The sequence below is a fragment of the Cyanistes caeruleus genome, chromosome 16 (genome assembly GCF_971803275.1).
Source record: "Cyanistes caeruleus chromosome 16, bCyaCae1.hap1.1, whole genome shotgun sequence".
Taxonomy (NCBI): domain Eukaryota; kingdom Metazoa; phylum Chordata; class Aves; order Passeriformes; family Paridae; genus Cyanistes; species Cyanistes caeruleus.
In genome coordinates, this window is record NC_141716.1 from 9102447 (window position 1) to 9116594 (window position 14148).

At 48.1% G+C, this 14148-nt stretch overlaps 2 protein-coding genes across 3 annotated transcripts in view; one reads left to right on the forward strand and one right to left on the reverse strand.

Moving 5' to 3' along the window:
- Positions 1–2302: 2302 nt before the first annotated feature.
- TOMM34 (translocase of outer mitochondrial membrane 34) lies at positions 2303–6727 on the reverse strand. Its single transcript, XM_086852814.1, has 7 exons — positions 6555–6727; positions 6379–6478; positions 6090–6242; positions 5275–5435; positions 4871–5015; positions 4112–4238; positions 2303–3348 (listed from the first exon to the last, which is right to left on the reverse strand). Exons 1-7 carry the CDS (start codon positions 6667–6669, stop codon positions 3250–3252), a joined length of 900 nt encoding a protein of 299 aa, XP_086708940.1. The 5' UTR covers positions 6670–6727; the 3' UTR covers positions 2303–3249.
- STK4 (serine/threonine kinase 4) overlaps positions 6687–14148 on the forward strand; it is a 45628-nt gene continuing 38166 nt past the window's right edge. Inside the window, exons 1-6 of one of the 2 annotated variants that reach the window (XM_086852811.1) lie at positions 6687–6861; positions 9549–9629; positions 10415–10543; positions 12395–12509; positions 13039–13203; positions 13599–13766. In XM_086852811.1, coding sequence (XP_086708937.1) covers positions 6830–6861; positions 9549–9629; positions 10415–10543; positions 12395–12509; positions 13039–13203; positions 13599–13766 — 690 coding nt within the window. In that variant the 5' untranslated portion in view covers positions 6687–6829. The remainder of the gene's footprint in view (positions 6862–9548; positions 9630–10414; positions 10544–12394; positions 12510–13038; positions 13204–13598; positions 13767–14148) is intronic. The other variant, XM_086852810.1, reaches the window with a different exon arrangement.

Consider the following 14148-nt stretch of genomic DNA (forward strand, 5'->3'; position numbering starts at 1 on the left):
TGCTGCTCACCACAGGTTCTGTCAATGTGTCTGTGGTGCACAAGAACAACTTTTTGAGGCATTGTGGAGCAGCTGTAAATCAAAAGCTGAATTTCTAATGTGTGTCTGTGACCAGAGGTTCCAGGGAGTCACTGAAGAGCCTGTAAATGTTCACGACTGCATCGTGTCCCTCGGGGACACTTCTGCTTGCAGGGGCAGCTGGACCCGTTACTGCTGTGCTCCCTGTGCTGCTGTCATCACCCTGGCCTTAATCCTCTGCTCTTCCTAGCTAGAAAAGGAATTTCAGTCCCTAGAGACTCCTCAGTACTTGAGGCTGGTGCTGCACTGACCTCACTTGACTGCTTCCTCGAGCTGGCAGGAGCACACCTCCACCAGCACCACCCACCTGCTTTCTGTGCAGCTTGTGCTGGTTTTGCTGTCTCAATCTTCCTTCTGTGCTGTATCATACTCTCGCTTCAGCTCCCTGCTGAGTCACCCCTCCTACCTCTTGTTTTCCTTCCAGCATTTTAATAGAACCACTTACACATTTGCTCCTTCACGGTGTCTGCTCTGCTCCACTAGGATTCTTCACTGGGGCTTTTTCATTATTTTTTCTCACCTTCATTTCACCAGTTCTTCCTCTGACCTCCTTAAATATTTATTTTCCTCTTAATGGATGCCTCAGCCATTCACTGTTTAGATATCATCTCCTCAGTGAGACACTTATAAAGGACTTCACTTAATATACAGGACTAATTTGTTATTTCTCTCTAAGTGTCATGGGCTGGAAGCTTTTCTGCTTGGTCTCTAGAGGAAAAACATGTATTTGCATGAGTGTAATGCACATAAGGAGACCTGGAATGGAGCTGTACAGCTGAACTTCATTCTGCTGTTGTTCAGCTTGGCTGCAGCCTATTTTCAGGTGTAACAGGGCAGTTCAGGTATTCCTGTGACACCACCTACAGTGCCAGAAGGCTGCACTGGCTGAGTGCTCTTTAAAACCAGAGGGAATGCAGACTGGGGCGCTGGAGCATGGGGATATCAGCATAGCCTCTGAAAGGATGTGAACAAGGACAAGAGATTTTTAAATGATAATTAGAAAAGGTGAAGCTGGCACTTGGATACCTGATGATACTAGAAGTTGTTCAGAGTAGCTCCCTGGCTGCAGTCCTTGGTGAAGTCTGAGGCTTTAGGGAGCTGAGGCAGCAATGCAAATGAGCCTGGAGTCTCCAGTCTGGAACAGCTGCTGTTTCTGAATGAAGGTGTGTCCCTGTGACAAGCCCTCTCCCTTGTCCTGTGGCCAGCACTACCTTTGCCCACCTGGGCAGTGTCCTGCACATCAGCAGCACCTCAGCAGGAGCAGAAGGGGAGACAGGGCAGAAGTGACCCTGAGCTTGCAGTAGTGTCTTGTTGCTGTGCATGGCTTTTGTCCACCTGGTGCTATTGCTGGGGAAATCTTGGCTGTCAGGGATAAACAAAACTGCTGTTTTGAGGGGAAGGAGAGGGTGACTGCTGCTGCTTAGGGGTGCTGTAATGAGCTGCTGTTGAACAGGGCAGCTATCTGCCACTCAGGAAACAGCAGGGCTGCCAAAAGGACAGCTTTTAATCAAGTGCAGCCAGTCCTGCTCTTGGATTCTGTGACCTTTCTTTGCTCATCTGTGTACTGCTGTGTGCTTCCCCACCCTGAAATCCCTCACACCTGCTAGGAGCTTGGGCAGGGGCTGGCTGTGGGATCAATGGACCTGCCATGCTCAGAAGAAGGAATGGAGTGAATGGAGCAACGTGTGCCCCTCAGGGAGGATTTGTTCCAAGCCCTGGCCCATTACAGCTGATAGAGTACAGCCCTGGGACCTGCAAAAAACTGTTTAATGTCAGGCTAAGGTAAGAAGTCTTTGTCTTCAATGGCATTAGAGGGATTGCTCTAAATTCAGTTCAGCAGGTTACCTGCCTGAAACACTGCTGGGAGAGGCAAGGTGGGAAACAAAGATTTTTGAGCCCTGACTAAGGGCTAGCTTCTGTCTCCTACTCTGTATTATGAGTTGGATCAGGTCTAGCATAGCCCAGCATCTTACACCAGCTGAGGCAGTGTGCAAGGCTGAGTAATGGTGGGAAACTGATGCAGTGCTGTGCTCGCCAGTGTCCCTGGAGCTGCAGGCTTTCCAGTTCTCTGAACTCTAATGGCCACTATGAGCTGGGGTCACTGTCTGAAAGAGCAAGGCACTGTGCAATGCTTGAAGTCCTCTGACAAACAGAGGAAACAATATGAGGTGGTTAAACAAGTGTTTCACTTCCCCTATTCCATCCATCACAAGAAACACAGTCCTAGAGTGAAAATAAACATGGCTTTAATGAGAATGGGTTTTAACAGTTCACAAAGTAACTCCAAGAATCTCTTTATCTACCATTTAAAATCAGTGCCATCAATACCAGATCTGAGAAATTTAAAACATGCATTGAAGTAGTAAGCCAGACCTCAGCTGGGGTGTTACTGCATATTTTCCTCCCTGTAACACCCCACAGCAACTGCTCCAAAAGGCACAGAGGAGCTAAAGTGGTTTCCTTAAAAAAAAGACAAAAAAACTTTGCAAAATTCCCAAGCACCCAGAATGTCAAAGAACAGTGCACAGTGTAACAAGGCAGGCTTAACTTGCTGCTGTTTTCTTAAATGTGCAGAATAATTAAAGAAAGCTGCTACTGTAAACATTTGCCCAACCACATGAAGCAGCAGAACCCAGCTGAGGGCCAGCAGGCATCAAGGAGGAGAGGGAACAAGCTTGGCCCTGTGCAAGTAACTGTGCCCCTGTCACAAGAAGGGTATGTGGTGCTCTGGCAACTACAGCAGTTCTTGCAGTGACTTTCTTTTAGTAATAGCAGCACAAATGCAGCAAAACTGTCACCTGAATAATGACTAAAACCCCTCTGTAGCTCTTCAGACAGGAACAGCCACTTCCTGTGCATCTTAGCCAACATGTAAAGAGTCCCTGAGGCCAACAGTTAAAGGCAAGTTGACTTCAACCAGGAAAATTAAACTAAATGCCTCTTGGGGAGGGGCATTAAAACTATGCATGATCATAGAGCCAGCTTAATAGAGTTTGATACAGATTATGTCTTAGCAATCATTGTGCTGGTACAGAACCTCTTAGATCTCAACAGCACTGGAAGATAGATTTCAACACCAATCCTGCCTTGACTGGTCCCTGTATCAACAGCAGAAGGGAGAAAGCTTTCCTCTGCAGTGGAAAAGAAAGCTTTCCTTGTTGCTTGGTTACCCTAGGCTCTGTTCAGTTCTTGCAGTAATCTCAGTGCAGCTGTGTTCTTTGGTTCAGTTTTCAACAAGCTCTTGATGTCAGCAATACTTGATTTGTAATCCTAGAAAGAGAGTATTTTTTAAGGGTAAGTACATTAAAAAGGCAGACTACTACCCAGCAAGAGAGGCAAAGACAGCACAATTAAGCCTGTGACTACCTCTCTAACTGTTCAAGCACTAGCATTGATGTAGCTGTTCTAAAACATGGTCAAACTCGGGCTGAGAAGATAATTCACCACTCAAGGGGATTCTGAGTCCAACACCAATGCAATATGTACTCCAGTACTGACTCCAGAACTTCCCATGAGACAGAAAGATAAAGCTCAACACAACACTGGTGTTTGTGGTGACCAGGGACAGGATCTGCAGGAATGGCCTAAAGTTGGGTGAGGTTAGGGTTGAGTATTAGGAAAAGGTTCTTCAGCCAGAGGGTGGGTGGGCAGTGGAACAGGCTCCACAGGGCCGTGGTCACAGCACCAAGTGTGACAGAGTCCAAGAAGTGTTTGGACAACACTTTCAGGCCAGGGTGTCATTGCTGGGGGTGGTGCTGTGCAGGGTGAGGAGTTGGACTTGAGGAGCCCTGTGGGCCCTTTCCAACTCAGCATATTCTGTAGAAAGCAGTTGCCTTCAGCAGGTCTAGAAACAGGACCTGATGCTGACAAACTCCTGAGATTCAAAGTGTTATGTCTGACTCTTACCCCTTAAAGGTCTAATGGGAGATGTTGTCTAGCACAGAAACAAGCCCTAATGGATATCTCTGGCTCTGATCATGCATCAACAGCCATCTAGTCCTAGCCTAAAGCCCTTGATGAACTCCTGACTTACCTTCAGTTCTTTAAGTGCTTGAGCACGCCTGTAGAGTGCCTTAACATTCTTAGGATCTAACTTCAGAGCTTCGGTGCAGTCCTGTGCTGCTTCCTTGTATTGCTTCAGGGTCAGGTAACAGAGAGCTCTGCAACACACACACCTGCTTAGAGCCCTTTGCCTGAAAGCAGCATCTACTGCTGCAACACACAGAGCAGTGCCAGTGCAGCACAAAGCTGGACTCCAAAACCATCCTTGTGTGTTATGTCATCTTACTTCTTGAGCTCAAGCTTGTTTCATTTACAGGGAGGAAAGAAAGGAAATGTTTTTTCAAAGAAACAAAAAGGAAGATATTTAGAGCAACCTGCTCTAGAGCTAAAGAACCTGCACTTGCACTTCAAGGATGCAGGTTCCTGCCTCTGCCAGTGCAGAAAGCTCTGCTTGCTGCAACTGCCCTAGGACTACTTTGAGTGTTTAGGAACAGCAGTCTGCAGTTTGTGGTAGGAGAGCAGGGACCACTCAACATACTCTTGTCCTGTCAGACAAAGCAGTCAAGGGAGAAATCCCTTAGCAGCCCAAGGGGAGTGTCTCCAAGGGGTTCTCTAGGACCTGATCAAAGAATGTTACATAACAGGGGAGGCTGCACTTAGGGTGAACCTGTTGGGGTGGTTTTGTTTCATTCATTAGTTTGGGAGCAAACACTAAACAGTTCTGCCAGGAAGTACCATGGTGGCTTTTATACAGGGCCAAGAAATAGCTGGGTAAAGAGCTGAACAGTACCTGTTGGTGTAAGTTGCACATTCCTTGTTGAGCTTTAAACTCTCACTGTACTTCTCAACTGCTTTTTTATGGTTTCCTTTCTTTACAAATTCATTTCCTTCTTCCTTAAGCATTCTAGCTCTCTCCATGCCAGCAGCAGTCTCATCTAGAAATGGTGTGAAAGGATACAGAACTATAAAACCAACAAGAATACCACAGCCTAAGAGAAAACAAATATCCCTGTACCAGAGGCAAAGACACAGAGGCATCAAAGGAAGCAGAATCAACCAAAAAGGCTGTGTCAGAACCAGGCCTGGTTCTCCAGGCCTCAGTCCTGGCTGCAGACACACCAAGCAGGTGTGGCAGCTGTTCACCACCCTTGGGAGCTACAGGGTTCTCTGCCCAGCCCAAGGGCTTGTTCCCACCTCGCTCTCCCTGTGGTGCAGTTGCAGGAGGAGTGCTTGCCCCAGGGGCCTGGGCAGAAGGAACGCTCCACCTGGTCTGGGCAGAAACGGGCACTGTGGGGATTGGCGGGAGCTTCTGACGCCAGTTCACACCATCCTTCTCCAGCAGGGCTTTAGTCATCCTGGAAGAGACAGCTCCCAGTCACCCCGGCTCTTGGCTGGATGGGCCACGCAGTGCCCGCTTTTAACCTGGCGTGTGCATTAAGAACAACATCTCTCTGTCTGCTGATTTTTTTACATGCATCTCAGCTAGGTTCATTCTACAGACAGGACATTTGCAAAAAGATGATCTTCACACCAGCAGTGCTAAAAATACAACAGGCCATGGGCTGGGGCTGTGACTGCTCAAGGTGAGCAAGAGATGCATTTCACTCCTTGGTCTGGCATGCCATGAAGCAAAGCAGAGAGTACCAGAAAGAGAACAGGACTATAGCTGTTTATAGGACTATAAATACATATATTTATAATCTGTAAACACAGTAAACATAGGGAGGCTTAAAGGATAGGCTACTGAACTTCAGTTGATTATTTCCTTTAAATCAGACACTGAGCAAAGCAAAAACAGTCCCACAGAAATTATTCCTAGACCTCGACCAGCACCTTGAAAGGGGCTCTGGGCACTAGCAGGCACAGGGAGCGTGTCCAGGTCTCGCTTCCCTCGTGTGCCTGGGGTCCAGCTTGGCGCTGCCAGGGCAGCAGGAGGGAGCAGGGTTCGAGCAGCAGCACCCACCAGCCGCAGTCCCGAGCCCTGCCCTGCTCCCCGCCGCGCTCCTCACCTGTTGACTCCGTCGTGCGCGGCCTGGACGGAGCAGTCCACCTGCAGCGCCGTCTTGTAGTCCACATAGGCCAGCGAGTACCTCTCCAGAGCCTCGTACGCCGCTGCCCGCCGCAGGAGGGGCTTGATGCCGAAGGGGACGAGCTCGAGGGCGCTGCGGCGGAGGGGAGAGCGCCGGGGCGCCGTGAGCCCGCGCTCCCCGGGGCTGCGGCCGCCTCAGCCGAGCCGGGCCGAGCGGCCGAGCGCTCCCTCCGGCCCCGCCGGCTGCCCCCGGCCCCGCCGCCGCTCACCTGCTGCAGTCGGCCACGCAGAGGCTGCAGGCACCGTCCTTGAGGTAGCAGGCGGCGCGGTTGGCCAGCAGCACGCTGCGCTCCTCGGCGGCGGCATCCCCTGCGGGACAGCCGCGATTCAGCCGCGATTCACAGCGCTGCCCCCGCCCGCTCGCCCGCCCCGGGCCGTGCCCTACCTGCGGCTTCCAGCTGTGCCAGCGCCCGCGAGTAGAGCTCGGCGGCCGGGCCGTACTGCCCGCGGCGGAACTCCTCGTTGCCGGCCCGGCGCAGCGCTCCGGGGGACGCGGCCATCGCGCCGCTGCCGCCGCGCCCGGGAAGCCGCGCCCCTCCCGCCGGGCCGGGGCGGGCGCTCCCCGCTGGCATCCGGCGGCGGGCGGAAGCGGCGGCGGAGCGGCGGCGGAGCGGTGCCATGGAGCAGTGAGGGACCGGCCCGGCTCGCCGACTGACCGCCATGGAGACGGTGCAGCTGCGGAACCCGCGCCGGTAAGCGCGGGGTGTGTCCCTGCCGGGACCGGGGATGCTGCGGCCCGGCCCGCCCGCCTCGTTGTGGGCGCGGGGCCGGGAGCGGGGCCGCGGGCGCGCCGAGCTCCGGCCCCCTCCGTTCTCCGGGGCGCTGCCGCTGCCCGGAGCCGTGGGGCCGTGGGCAGCAGTGGCACCGGGCAGTGCCCGCAGGTCCCTGCTGGGACAGCACCGCGCTCAGGCGGGGAAAGGCGGCTTGAGCTGGAGCGCCGGGGACAAGGCGCTGCCTGCGCTGCTGCGGGAGCTCCCACCGCTACCGCGGCTGTACGAGGTGTGCTGGCCCGTGACAGTGCGGCTACAGAGCCCCGGGCACTTGTTATCCCGTCCCTCCTTGGGTGAGTTTTGTGCGGGTCTGTGCCCGCGGTGCCGTGTCCGAGCGCGGTGCCCAGCCCTGGCACTGCCGCCGTCCCGGGGACTGCGAACACACCGGGGACACCGGGCACAGCGAACACACCGGGGACACCGAACACACCGGGGACAGCGAACACACCGGGCACACCGGGCACACCGGGCACACCGGGCACAGCGAACACGCCGGGCACACCGAACACGCCGAGCCCGGACCCTCGGGGCTTTCGGGGCCAGCCCCGCACGGAGCCGGGTCTCCGCTGTCTCGGGCTCCGGGGCTGCGGGCGGCCGGAATGAAGGGTCCGTGTCCGAGCGCTGTCAGCGGCTCGCAGCTGCGGCCCGGGGAACGCTTCGGCAGCGAACAAAGGAAGCTGCTGGAGCTGCTCCCCAGTGGCATTGACCCGTTTGGTTAAACAGTGATGTATATTCTGTTAAAAAAAACAAACAACAAAACAACCTTGGTTTTATTTTATAATTGCTCATGCCAGTGTTTACAGGGCAGGTGATTAAGATTAGATCAGAATAACAACAGAGGTGAGGTTGGGTTTGTGTTGCTGCTACATCTGTGTGGTATAAACATCCAGGAGAACGGCAGTGTGTCAGCAGCGAGTGCACTCGATGAACAGGACAATGCAAAGTAATGGGGCTCCTGGTCTGTAGTAGAAATTAGGCTGTTTGCTGCAAGCACAGTAATTGTCTGGTTATTGTGTTTGGGTATATGAAAAGCCTTTTTGTTTTTTTCCTTTTATGCTAGTAGAATTTAGGCCTCAACTTTAACAAGAGGGGTCTGCCTCTTGCGTCGCCACTTTTTGGGCTCCTTGGACATGGTGGCTTGTGTGTTTCCTGCTGCATGTATTACTTGCTTTTCTCCTTTTCCCACACATTCTTCCCTCTCTGTTTTCACAGGGACAAGTAAATTCTGTTTAATGCTTATCTGAGCAGGGAAGCTAGCAGCCACTTTCAGTATTTCACCACTTCCTGAGTCTGCTTCTATATAATGTTTCCTCTGCTTCAGGAAGCCATTGTATGTGCTCCATGCGTGAGCTGCTCCTCCCGTATGGCTTTTGTACATAAACATAATAGCCAGGGGTCAATGAATGCTTTTTTGCTCTGTTTCTAAAGAAATTGGGGAAAAAAGTAATATATTTAGTATAAAAAATTAGTATTCCTGTGACTGGAGTCCTGATCTTTAGCAGCAGCTGTAAAAGCTTTCGGGAGTAATTTGCAGTTGCAGGCAGCTACGTGTGTTTTACTTTAAACACCAGGCAGTGCTAATAACTTTGAGACTGTTAAGTTTCTGTGTTTAAAAAACTTGTATGAGCTGGTTTAGGGAGCTTGGAGGGGGTTTTGTTGGCCGGTTTTTGTTTTTGTTTATTGTTGTTTCAGTTTTTTTTTTTTTAGTTCATGTGAAAATGAAAGGGCACTTGTTTGTGGGCTGCTGGATACTCTTACCACTGACAATAAAATACTGTTTTCAGACCTTTTTGTTATGTAGTCCTTAGCTGTTTCAGGAGGTTTGGTGAACAGCTCTCCAGTGTAGACTCAAACAAATATGATTGATCTTTTTGTTGCTTTGTGTATGGGATCTCCCCAAAAGCTGTACTGGGGGAAAGAGGGCCACGTGAAGAATCACAGCACATGCCAGGTTTTTATTCCTGGAAGTTATTTCAGCTGACTCTTATTAGCAATACATTTAACAGGGATGGCATTGAGATCCTTAGAGTTAGATACTGTCTCCTTTTTCCTGATAGAATTTTCCTACTGTATGTCCAGGCCCATGAAGTTAAGATCTGAAGTTTTGATGTTAAAAATGTACAGGTGAGAACAGTATTGCCCTTGCCTCCCAACAAATGTATTCCACACGTACTCTAAGCATCAGGGAAGATGATATTCCCCTTTTTATGGCCTTGGTAGGTATCCTTCCATTCCAGATATTGAAATTTAGCAGACATGTTCAGTGGCTTTAAGACTGCCATGCTGAGATGTAACCACCAGCATATAGATCCTGAAAGTGACTTCTGCCAAGAGGAGCTGTAAATTTGTGTGCCTGCTCACGTTCTGTTCTTTGTAATTCCCAGTCCTTTTTTGCTATTGGATGCTGCTAATATTCAGCCTTCTCATCAAGTGAAATAAACTTACTTCATAATCAATTTACTTCATGCCAAACCTTTTGTATATTTAAGCGGTGCTATTTATTCTTCTGTTTCAGCAGAGCCCAAACTGCCGAATTAAATATAATATATTTATATATATTTATAAATATATAAAATAAATATAATGATTTCTCACTTCTTACCCTACAGGCAGCTGAAGAAGTTAGATGAAGACAGTTTAACCAAGCAACCTGAAGAAGTATTTGATGTCCTGGAGAAGCTTGGAGAAGGGTATGTGTTGCACATTTTTCTAGGAACACATCTGTGTAACAGAGGTGTGTTCAGTGGACTCTGCTGTTTCACTTTTGTCATGGCCCTATTTCTGAAATGTAGCTACCAACATAGTGACAGTGTTTGGTTCCCAAGAGTGCAATATCTTAATCCAAATAGCAGGTTGTGGGTCAGGAGTAGTTAAAAAGTTCTTGACAAATGCCAGCCTGGAGTTGGTAGAGCTCTGTGGGAACTCAAGACATTTTGTAGTTCATCCCTGGTACCTCTTGTGGCAGATCTGCCTGGTGGAAGTGAACTTCAGTGGCACTGTGCCCTTTGGTGAGGCAGAGCAGCATGGGAATACTCCAGGAGTGACATGTTCACTGCCTTAAGCAGTTTGTTTGAAAAGACTGAGCTGTAAATCTGCCTGGCTGCTGTAAGTAAAGAAACTGGAAATAAGAGTGATAATATCTGACAGGAACAAGCAAACCTTTCTGACCAGAGCTGTAGTTCTTACTGATGCTCAGCTTGTACTCTGTGCTGGAAAAAGAGAATTTTAGTTGTTGAATTTGTGCAAAAGGCCAAAATTCCAAAGCTATGGTGTGCTCTTTCCTCACTGTCTCAGTGAGCTGATTTATTTGTATTACAGTGTTTAGAAGTTACTGGGCTGGTTATTTACATTAAAATATAAAATATTTTTTTAAAAAGGATAGTTAATGTTTTACCTGATGGTCACACTCGCAAAAAGCAAAGCCTTAACATTTGCATTTTTATATTCAATGTTTGTTTAATGTTTTGTGTTTTAGTTCTTATGGCAGCGTATTCAAAGCCATCCATAAAGAAACGGGTCAAGTTGTTGCAATTAAACAAGTTCCTGTGGAATCTGACCTGCAAGAGATCATAAAGGAAATATCCATAATGCAGCAATGTGACAGGTGAGTGTGCACTGCAAAACCCTTTATTGGGCTGTGAGGAAAAGCATCACCTGTGACCTGGCATTTAATCAAATAAAAGCCGTGATATTGCCTTAAATGTTTTTTAAAAGGCTGGACTTGTACCATCAAGTTACCTCGTATCATCTGAGTCACCTTAGCCGACCATTTGGGTAGTGCAAAGGTAAGGCAGCAGAAATGTGGCTTGCAGCAAGAGAGAGCTCTGAGCTGAGTGGAGTAACCCTGCACTCGCTGCCAGCCCCGAGCCGAGCGTGTCACTGCCCTTCTGCCCGGGCACCGTCACTTCCTGGACAGTGGGAGCTTGGTTGTGTGCTGAACAGCAGCTCCCAGGACTGCTGTGTCCCAGCAAGGCGTAGAAAACTGTTAGGAGGGGTTTTTTGTTTCTTTTTTAAAAGGCACCCGGATGAGAGCCACTAATGCATGACTGCTCTTGCATGTGCGCAGCCTCGGTGCTGTGACCTGCTCGGGTGGCAGGACTGTCCTTCCTGCTCCTGCTCTGCCTGCACAGGCTCTGCTGCAGTACAGGCTGTCTGCTGATCTGAGCATCCCCAGAATAACCTGCTGGCAGCTCTGTGGGCTGATGGTTGTCCCTCTTTGTGCATGTTTTTATAGCAAAAGGTGCTGCAGTGACTTAGCCAGTGAAGAGCTTGTGGATAGGGAGGACCCTCTCAAAATCCTCAGCTGAAGGTTTAAAATACACTAGTTTCTTTTGGTTTTATGAATCTGGCCTTAGGAAATGCTACTTTGAAGGACTTCCTGCATGGAAAGTAATTTAAAATAAATTACATGAGCAGTATAAAACTGTGGTCCCAGTCACTGACCCTATTGCATACCACTCTCACTGTAGTTAAATGAAGATGACTTAGGGGCAGGCAGCAGAGTCTACCTTGAAAACAAACTGTTCCAGAAAAAATCGTGCTGCGTAACTTGAAATGCATTACTGCTTTCTCTTAAATTAAATACTAGTATTGCAAGACCTAAAGTGAGACCTTACAGTTGTGAACAGCAGAGGGAGTGAATCACTGGAGCATCACATTTTCTGTGCAAGCATTAAGGGACACTGTGCAGTGTGACTGACTTGCTGGTTTTAAAATTTTTTCATTAGAAAATGTTCAGCAGAGAATAGATTAAATACACTTCTTTTCCCTTAGCTCCATTCCCATCAAATCAGGGACAGTCTTTTGTTAGTTTCACCTTTACCTTTTCCAGAGGACATGTGGGTTTTTTTGAACAGTGTACTTTAGTAGGTTGTTTGCTTTTTGGGCAGTCAGATAGCTGACTGAGACAGAGTCTTAGGTGGTACTGAGATCCTAGAATTTATCCTGGACTAAATTGAAGAGATAAGTAAGTTCATGTGGTAGTGGGGGAACATTTGTCTTAATGAGCATGATAGCTATTTTCCAGCAAATTGTGGGCTTTATTTAATGTTTCCCTTGGTTTGCAGAGGTTCTGCAGCAGCTTTACCAGGGACTGCTGTGGCCTGATTCCCACTCCCTTGTCCTGCCCCAGCACTGACCCTGCTGTAACCTGGTTCAGGGAGCTGAACCAGACTGAAGGCTAATCACTCCCTGTTTCCTGGGATTTGTTGGACAGTTTAGCTCCCTGGAGTGACTTACTGGCAGGTCATATGAGCCTTGCTGTGGGAACAGGCTTGGCAGGACTGGGGAGCCCTGTGCAGAATTCAGGGTGTTCTGGAATACTTCTGATCTTGGTTTCAGTGGCACTTCAACACTGAGTTTCTAAAACACTTGGGGTCTCTGCAGTGTATTGTGCTTATTCAGTGGTGCAGGATACTGGTGGCTGAGCCTTTGTTTTATCCTTCTTTTTTCATAGTCCTCATGTGGTGAAATATTATGGCAGCTATTTTAAGAACACAGACCTGTGGATAGTCATGGAATACTGCGGCGCTGGATCTGTGTCTGACATTATTCGATTACGAAATAAAACTGTACGTCCTTCCTCCTTTGAGATTTTGGATGGGAATATGGGGGTCCAGCAGCTCAAGGAAGCTGAGTAGTTAGGGCATAATTCTCAATGTTCAGTACCTGACACAACCACTGGCCATAACTTGAGATGCAGGTGCTTTGTTCCTCTGAAAATGAGAAAAGTGATTACATAGAGTTTTGCTTATCTGGATAATTTAATTGGTGGAGCAGGTTTTGATGTGTTGGCTTTCCGGAAAACCCAGACTGATTCCAAGTAAGACCCTACTTTGCCTTACTTTGGTTATTGCAGGATAAGAATTACTAGTTGAGAAAGGGTTATGGCATGTGAAGTATGGCAGTGTGTGTATGTATGCTGGTTGTGATCTAATTCTGCTACACAGTGCTGAACGTCACTAATTCACCATTGGTATGGCAACCTTTAGTGAAGGCAATTAAGTGGCAATTAGTGAATCTCAGTAAAATACAGACCAAAGCACGGCAGTGCTGTGTCTCAGCCACTGGTCTGTTGGCAGTAACTCTTCCCTTCTTCAGCTCACAGAGGAGGAAATTGCTACAATAGTGCAGTCGACGCTGAAAGGACTCGAGTACCTGCATTTTATGAGGAAAATACACAGGGACATCAAAGCTGGAAATATATTGCTAAATACAGAGGGACATGCTAAACTTGCTGATTTTGGAGTGGCAGGACAGCTTACAGTAAGTAAAACCAGGGTGGCTGTGTACTTTTCAGTTTATCTTTTTAACCTAAGTGTGGGTGTGGTGGGATTGTGGAGCTTGACAAATTGTTCATAATTGGTTTTTAGCACTTTGCATCAACATGAGATGCTAAACCAGCAGCAGATGAGAGAAGATCTTTCTCTGTGGAAGCTGTTACAACTAAGTAATGGTTTGCAACAGCATTTGCTGCTTTTTTTAGGATACTTTTAAGTTCTGTGAGCACATTTTAATTGTTCTTTGCAGACTTCTGTATCCCAATCTTTCTGAGTCTAATAATCTGCATGTGTGCAAGATAATGAGGGTGATAATTCATTAATGACTGTTTGTGGCTAATACAGTTGCCGTTGTCTGGATCTTTATCCTCCTTTCCTCAGGACACCATGGCAAAGAGGAACACAGTCATAGGGACCCCATTTTGGATGGCTCCAGAAGTGATTCAGGAAATTGGGTATAATTGTGTGGCAGACATCTGGTCCCTGGGAATCACTGCAATAGAAATGGCTGAAGGAAAGCCACCATATGCAGATATTCATCCCATGAGGGTAAGGACTGTGGCCTTAAATGTATTGCTATATGGATAAGGTTTGATATCATAGCTGGCTGAATCACATATCAGCATGCAATCTTGTTTTTAAAGTACAGAACAAGTTTTTTTCTGTCAGTTCTTTGTACTGTTGGTCAAATGAAAAACAGGTCTTTGTCAAGAAGAATCTGCATGAGAATAGAAAAAAATCACAATCCTCTTCTATTAAGACATAGCTGACACTCTGTGTTGGATGTGAAGAATATTTTCAGCTCGATTATCCAAAGTGGATATTTTTTTTTTTTCATGCAAGCACAAATTTTAAATACTGAAAAATGTCAGATTCACACTTTTGGGTCACGTAATGGCTCGGCCAGGTGTGAGCATTTAGTGAGGAAAGC